The sequence below is a fragment of the Alternaria viburni genome, assembly GCF_023758015.1.
Source record: "Alternaria viburni strain BMP 2772 chromosome Unknown scaffold_2, whole genome shotgun sequence".
Lineage (NCBI taxonomy): Eukaryota > Fungi > Ascomycota > Dothideomycetes > Pleosporales > Pleosporaceae > Alternaria > Alternaria viburni.
In genome coordinates, this window is record NW_026055771.1 from 1237926 (window position 1) to 1246364 (window position 8439).

Genomic DNA, 8439 nt, shown 5'->3' on the forward strand with positions numbered 1-8439 from the left:
CTGACTCGCTGTTGGCACGGCACAGGGCTTGCTCTGTACTTGTGTGATCTCCTAGGTGGCTCTATTTGGCCTGTAAGTTGGTAAAGGGCTGTTAAGTCAGGATTGTTTAGTTGCGTGTATACGCGAGGCGTGGCTATTGCGCTAACTTATTGACTACCCACTATTCTCCACTGTGTACTGGAACCGAAGTAAGGAGACGAAGGGAACTTCCGTACATGTACAGGGCGATATCATGTCTCGGAGTAATTGTACCCGACGCTACAGACAAAAACACGCGAAGGACTTTGCGCTTTTCGAAATATGACGCACAATACTTGAGGAAACATGTGCACCAGAATGGCGTGCATAAAGTTTGGTACCAGAACGCCCTCGCAACGATCGCGCCGCCAGTCCGCACACCAATATCTCAAGGGGCAAACACATTATGGTATAACGCCGAAAACCAGTATACGTGAAATCGTACATCGCACTAATCGTGGGCATCAGCCCTGATGAAGCTAGGCGGCAGCCACATAGCCACTGGCCCGCGCCGGAGCAAAGGAAAGTAACATCGACAAGACGGAAAACATAGTGATGTCAGGGTATAGGGTAATGCTAGTAATGTACGAAAGGTGAGCCAAGTGGCGGCCCAAAATGATTCCAAATGTACAACGAGTCGCAGCCGAGCGAAAGGAATCCTGACCTCCCCTTAGGGAGGTAACAGGGCGTGTATTGTTGTACTGTTGCGAAAGGCGGTGTTATGGTTCCGGGATGACAAGGGTCGGCCAAGCGAGGCTCAAACGCGGCTCAGAGTGCGAGCCCTGTGCCGTCGCCGCTCCAACGATAGAGACTCAACATTTCGCGCCGACGCTGTTGCGCAAGTTGGGCGTGTTCGTCCATGCCGCGGCCGCGCACTTGCTGCAAAGCAGAACGCATGACTTTGCGGAAATTTCGCTGTGAGGTGTTAGCATGATTACTGATCTTGGCAGAGCGGTGGGGCCGGCAAAGGTTGAGGTAAGAATGACGGGCTGGTAGCGCCACTTACCTGATATTCGGTATTGAGGGTGACGATGCATGCTTCATGCGCGCGGACTATCACTTCGCATGCTCGCACGATGTTCGGACTTGCATCTCCTTGCAGCTTGTCGGCTATGAGCAGTAGCAGGAAACTCCCTTGCAGGAGGTAGATGCCGAAGAAAAACGGCATGAAGCTTAGGTCCGGATCGTATTCCAGAATCTCATTCAATGCTTCGGCGGCTGATACCGCATGACCGGTTGCATCGACGAAACTTTGCGAAGATATCCAGAGGTCGTTGTCATCAAGTAGCGAGATAGGATCCCATTTACCATTGAGCAGGATGTGAAGCGTGTGCATGAGATGCGTACCATACGCCTCCACAATCTTAGCATGCATCAATGACTCTTGCGCCCTGGACATAGTAGAGTTGACAGACCGCCCGGATGGTGTGTCGGGGTGTGATGGTTCGCGTTCAGCGTTGGCCTCGTTCACTGCGCGATTTCGTAGCTCTTGGAGTGACTGCCCATATACCACCAGCTGTTGACTGATCTCGAGCGCGTGGTGATCCCAGTCGGTCTTCGTCCCAAAACGAGGGTGGTTGCGCGCATGATATAGATCGGTAATCTCCCCAAGGATGGTCATCAAAGGAAGGAAAAATCCGAAAATGGAGTGTCCGGTGCACTCAAAGGCAGGCCCTCGAGATCGTCGATGAAGTGTGGAATCTGAAAACGATTGAGCGGAGTCCTCGAAGAATTCGCCAGATTGCCATACGTTATCGTCAAGTGGCTGCAGCAGGCCCGAACATTCGACGTCTAATAAAGACAACGGTCGGTTGTAGCATAACGCTAGGTGGCTGTTGAGCGATCAGCGTGTGTTGGAGGGCAGATCTGATGGATGCGCAAGAACGTCGGCAGAAGTCGAGCAATGCCATGGTGCGAGTGTCACGGTTGACAAAGATCGGATGGCTTACCGATCAACAGTGAACAGCAGCCACCATATACGTCTGCGCTCTTCCCTTTGCTCTTCTGTGAAGTCCATGGATGTGTGTTGACTGGTTGGGTATCCTGCGCCCATGTGTTCCGCATCAAGGTCTCCAGGTGCATCTTCGTCATTCGGCTCGGGAGGCGGTGTCACAGGCACTTCCTTGCCAAGTTTAAGCTCCCTAGCCAGTGACCAGGCGGCGTTCCACCAGCGGAGTGATGCAGCCTTGTACTCGCTGGCCGAGATCACTATGGCCAAGTGCATGTAGGTTGCTACGTCGTCAAGGCCTCCTGGTGCTCCCGCTATTTGTAGTCGTGTTAGTGAAGGAAACTACGCAAAAGTGAACATGGGTTGGTAACTTACGCAAACCAATGTCGGAATCTTGTGCGGGCATACCAAAACCACCCATGGTGACACCATTGATCGGCCCGACGCCGTTGAAAGCCGTCGGACTGGCATCGGAACCGCCTGGATGTTGATGCACAAGAGGCTTCAAGAGACTGATGGTTAGGTTGATGAGTTTCTCCGATAATTGGCTCCGCGCAGATGGCGATGAGGAAAGATATGGAGATTCGCTTGTCAAGCAGCCAATCCAGAGCATACTTGCCAGCAGTGCTGGACTGCACACGCGGGGGTTGTTGGTGCGGAGGAAAGAGCGCTTTCGGAAGACGTAGCCTAGTACGTAAGGGGAGACTGGTTGCATAAACGCAGTTGATGAACTCTGGAAATAGAGCTCTAGTAAGTCGCAAGCTAGTGAAATCGGCATGACATTTGCGAGATGTGGTACTAACGGCTGCAGAACAGGGTATCTCAACTGCTGAGAGGGATTCTGATGTTGTGCGCCAGAGTACATCGTTGTAGAAGGTGAAGGCAGCATCCAACCAGGCGATCCATCAACTGGTGATTGAGGCATGTAACCCATGTTGGATGCCTCTTCGGGCATCCTGAAGGTATTCGTGGGTGCTTGTGTATGTGCGCTTTGTGGGCTCATCATACTGTAGGGGCTATCAGAGTACTCCATCCCATGGCCGTGCGAAGGTACAACGGGCTGCATTCCAGGCTGCATCATTTGTAGTGGTGACTGATAGGTAAGGCTCTGGTGGTACTCCTCCATCGACGTGTACTCGGGCATGGGGTTGTGCATAGACAGCCCTTGAGTCTGTAATCGGGGCGGCTGCATGGGGTGCATGGATTGCATGCTCTCGGTCATTTGATGGTGCATATCAGATTCTGGCATAGTGTCGATTGCACCCATGCTCATCGTCCTGTTCTGATACATCGACGCGGTATCCATCTCGGGTCGTGTCGTCGCAATACTGGCCGATCGACCAGGTAGCTCAGGCAGAGATCGTTGGCCTTCGGGAAGCTTGGGACTATTGCCGTGAACAGACTCGGTAGCTTTCTCCGACGATTGCGGGGTGCTGGAATCCTCTGACTTCGGCGCACCAGTGCCTCCTGCGGCGGTCGCAGCCTGCTGTTGGGCAAGATCCTTCCGCGATGCCTTTCCGCGTTTCTTGCGCTCACGTATGTACTCGCACGTCAATCCAAATTCTGACACTGTGTTAGCCAAGCTGTCAGAGGGGTAGTACATGGGTGATGGAAAGCGAACGGCAGTTTTAGCCCCGTAGCTAAGAGCCTCTAGCAGACGCTACAAAAGTAACTTTTGGTCGCCTAAGCAGATGGTTCTCATCTCGGTTCATCCGTTGCCGAGCTCTCCATAACATCAAAACGTACCTATGCAATGCGCACACTATTCATACCGTTAGCATATTGATTTAGAAATCCAGAGCCTGGGAAAGGACCTACAGATTGTCTACCATCGCACTTCGTTCGCAACTGGTTACACTGATCACAGGCTCGGCTGATCCTGCGTCGCACTGGTCCAGACGTTGAGTTACCTCGTCCCGACCGCTCATGGAGCATCTCTCGCTGGTGTCGAGGCGCTATAGGACCACTGGCGTACGGTAACCGATGAGGCTTGACAAGTCCCTTTCCGTTTGGCAGCACATGCCGGTTCTGATGAAATTGTAGGGCTGCGTATTGTGATGTGTGCGCGAGGTTGTCGAGTGGTGACTGGCCCATGTGCTGGGCAGCGAGATGATGATGTTGATGTTCGACCATGTTCGGCGCGGGGAGGTGGCTGAACGCCGAGGGGTATTGATGGAGATTCGTGGAAAGCATAACTGCGTTCTAGCGTCCGTCTCCACTACAATTCCACCACTCGAGGATAGATCGGGAAGTGTCAGTTACGCAGGAAGTGACGGTAAAGTCGGAGTTCAGATTGTCCAAGGGGTGGCGAAGGGCGAAGAGCTGGCAACAAGGCTGAGAGAAGTCAGCACAGGGCTGGAATTCCAAGGTTATGTCGTCGAGGGACGTCAAAAAGATATGCAGGTCAGTTGTCCAAAGGCCGTCTTTTGACCACTGCTGTGCGCCTGGGGTACCATATAGCACTCGGTTGTTAGGTACTGTCTCGGCCTCAAAGCTCAACCTTAGTGGACGCAGTGGGCTATAACACAGAACTGTCCAGTGCCTGAGGTGCAGGGTGAGGATACCGAATCGGCATGGACAGCCAGGTCCTTTCTCCGGGACCAGCTGCATCGCGCGTTAGAGACGTCTCTGGCCACATGCTGCAAACGAGATGGGCAACAGGGCACGCATGTTCGTGGGTGCGTGCGCCTTCGAGTCTAACTCGCCTTCCGTTCCTCCATCTCTAGTTCGAGCAATTCACCCCTGCGCGGCCAGGGTTTCGCTGCACACCAACATTCCACGTTGAGCACAGTCCACGAACGCCGCTGGATCTTCGTTGCCGCGGACTTTTACGGCTACATCCCAGAGGCATCGCCGCAGGTTAGACTCGTAATCAAAAACCATATTGGTTGATCGGTGCCATCCCGACCCTATATGGCGTCGTGTTAAGAAAGGCGGCGTACCGATGCCGGCTCAACAAGTACCTTGGGGTACCTGCCCGTGCCCAGGACCCACCTGCTACCACACCTTCGCCCGTTTCCCGTTGCTGAGCGATCAGAACAGGGTGCCAGGGCCATGATTGGCGACCGCCGCCCGTGCAGCAGTGCGTTAGCAGGCGAGCCGCTGACAGCACGGGACCTGGCAGTCTCCATCGCCTAGACTCCCTTCTACGCGACCATCGCGGGACAGCCATTTCCTAGTCGCAGCCCCAATACGCGTCCCCTGGCTCGCGATGCATCCTGACATCCAGCGCTACCCGCTGTCCTGCCGGTCATCTGCACCCCAGCGAATAATCCGAAATCTGTTGGGGCCTGCGCTGATCACCTTCCCTCCTTTCATAAACCTGTCGCCATGGGGAGACGTGAATTACGCGAAATCAGAGAACGCGGAGATGCACTTCAGACGCTTGAAACGTTGTATTTTCCAGGTCCCACTTTCCAGCTCTGACGAAAGAATTGATGACTAAATCGTCACGCAAAAAGCTAGCTTACGTCGGCGCTGGATACCCAGACAGTCTGCGCATGACAGTCTATCCTCATTCACTTCGGCAATGCATATTATGTATCTCTTCATAAACATGAACGAGCCAGGTTTACCACCTGCAGCACGCAGATATACACCTGCCAAGACAAAGCTGGAGTCGACCTGGTGTGCACAATTTTCTCGTCTATAACACGTTGTCTTATAACATTACACGCGGAATTTCCTGGCATGTACAACGGCTCTCCGAAGCGAGTGGCGCCAGCGATGCTAAAAACGTGTGCTATGCGCCGATTGCTCCCACGGTACGGCCTACTCCGCCCTAGTTGTTAGCTAGAGCGGGTGTCTATAGTTTGGTAACGAGGGCGTTCTGCTACAGCGAGACTGCGTTGAACCTGACTAGCTCACCCACAACTGCCTGTACGATGTCTCGTGGTCAACATCCAGCTGAAAGATCTCCACAATCGTCACTGGGCGACAACGCTTGCTGATTAGGCATCCCCTATCTGCTCTACAACGCTACGGAGCCAGCGGATCGCTCCGCATTCCAAATATGTGCCGCTCTTCATGGTGGCTTAGAAGCGTTTTATTGAAGACTTGGCCTGCATTCATCCTGGACGAAGTAAGCTCTTTCAGTCAAGGTCCAAGTCGAAATCAAGGTTCCCGTTACTAGGTCGGATCCGGAAGCTAGTGAGTCTGCATGTAGCAACTAGAATAGCTCAGGGGACTTTCACCATGATTGCTGTAGTCTCTGTAACGTTTCGAAATACCAGATCAGCCACCGAAGATGAGGCAATTCGCATGTACAGCCAAGCAATATTAGACGACCGTCTTTCACAAAGCTCCTCCCGCCCACTAATAGCCAGGAAATGGTACCATACTTAAGGTTCAGCAGAACAAGAGTTTGACAGCTCATCAACTACCGATCGAAATATGCCTGCTCATATCCATAATTTTAATGAAGGTCAGGTGATCAGCCCCGATGATTTACGGTGTACTGGGCTCATCGCGTCTAACAGGTGGTATGCTGTGGGTCTTATGACCAACCGTTATAAGTGTCGCGTACCCGCCTGGTGTGAGGAAACCGGTCCGGCGTCCAGTCTGTATCTACAAAGACCTGGAGCAACTGTATCGGATCATTTAAATACTGTTTCCAGCAGCCCTGTAACTCCAGGGACGGATTGAAGGGCCAAGGCTCGACAGTGATCAAAAGGCCAAGCTGTTACAGACGGTCATGAAGGCAGTGCATATTAGTGGATTGAAAGTCGCAAACTTCGACTTAGCTGTATTGTAGATTTCGTGTTAGACACTGTCAGTCAACTTTAGTATTGCCGGCACCGTGTACATCGTCGGATCGTGTTTTCGCTGTCACTTTGACATTCAGGGCTGAAGAAGGGTCCAGGTGGCTTGGATAGTGGCAACCTAGAAGTGACTCAACAAAGTCCAGATCTTCGCGCTGACAGCCTTCTCATCGAAAGTCCGGATCGACATCCGCGGATCATCTGGAGGGGCGTAGGTTGGCAAGTTACAGGGAAGAGTGGAGAGCCCTATCATGTTCCCCACTGTAAGTCTGTGCCCCAAGACCGAGTCACTGGACGATACTCTGTAAGGGACTGTCCAGCCTGAGCGCAATACCCTCGTTCCTGTAGGCCACCATACACATGCAGTCTGGAGCAGGAAGGGTAGATACGCAAGGCACGACGGCTCCCCAGCTCCGAATTGGGCTGGCTTTGGTGACATCTAGATATTGCATGCGCAGCTCTTGACGCCGCCGCCGCATGCAACGCGTGGAGTTGATTGATGAGCGCAAGCGAGGGCCGGCCATGCCGCCAAGCTACGCACCGTTAGTAGAACCATGTACGACCTATGATCTTCTGCAGACCATGCTGACGCTCAAAGTTGGAGCCAAACTCGCCACCACTGCCGGCGAGCCCAGAACGGTCAGGACACCCCCAGTGTCAGTTCAACTTTCGATACGGAATGGAACCTCGTGTCACTTGCATGGGCCTTTAGGGTGAACTCTGTCGAGCAGATGTGCTGTTTACCAGAACTGGGATGGGGAGGTGGCTCTTCTCTTACATCTCCCCGGCTGCTTCCTCCTGCGAAGGTCTGACCACAGTAGAATGATGAAAGATGGAAGGTGGAGGTAATTAGTCAAGATGAGTCGTGAAGGCGCAGGTAACGGCATCCCTGGCCCGGAAGGGCAGCATACCTAGGTGCCACAGTCTTACAAGTCGCTCGGGACGTTACGTGGTGGGTGCGGGACCGGCTCTGTAGACCTTGCCTCCAGCGAGAGGATACCGCCGGTACACCTGCCGAAGTCTTGTAGCTCTTATCTCCACACTGCGCGGGTGGCACTCTCACAATTTGGCAATGTTAGCGAATCGGCGACGCCGCACCAATATGCTGTTCTCTTCAAGTAATGAGGGCGCGGCGGCCATCGAATATGATTGCACTGTATTGAACGGCACACGGCGTTGCCTGATCGCTTCCGTACACATCGGCTACATGTTAGTGAGGTGATCAGAAAAGGCCCGAATTTGCACTATCTGCACTCCAGTATTTCGACTTCAGCTATGAACACACTCGATTGCACAAGATAGGAGGTCCACGTGCGATTGAATATTACCAGGCTTACGTGGATAGCGTCGGCGCGTCGATGCTGGCGACCAACGCGACGAATTAATGTTGTTCGACGCGTCTTTCGAGCATCTCGCGCGTCGAGCATGCTTCATAATGATGTCGTATGTTCAAGTTGAGTTTCTGGAGAGCACGCCATGGTGTTTGTCGATAGCGGACAACCAAGTCCGTTATTCGGCGTGAAGCCATGAGAGGCCTCCACTATAATGGGACGTGCACGGGCTAGCGTTAGCGCTGTCATACGTCATCTCCGATGCGACTGCGGGCAAAGCCTCAACTCAAAATTAACTGCTCCCAAGACGCCACTGAATCGACACGCCGTGCGTCTCCATCTCAATTTATCCAAATAAACTACGTACCAGACACACGCCATC

At 53.1% G+C, this 8439-nt stretch overlaps 1 protein-coding gene across 1 annotated transcript; it reads right to left on the minus strand.

Moving 5' to 3' along the window:
* Window positions 1–786: 786 nt before the first annotated feature.
* J4E79_001361 (uncharacterized protein) lies at window positions 787–4099 on the minus strand (the record flags this gene model as incomplete). The annotated part of the gene is made up of 7 exons (XM_049350271.1): window positions 787–933; window positions 1025–1850; window positions 1968–2280; window positions 2342–3535; window positions 3713–3728; window positions 3804–3814; window positions 3877–4099. 7 exons carry the CDS (start codon window positions 4097–4099, stop codon window positions 787–789), a joined length of 2730 nt encoding a protein of 909 aa, XP_049215430.1.
* Between the last annotated feature and the right edge of the window lie 4340 nt (window positions 4100–8439).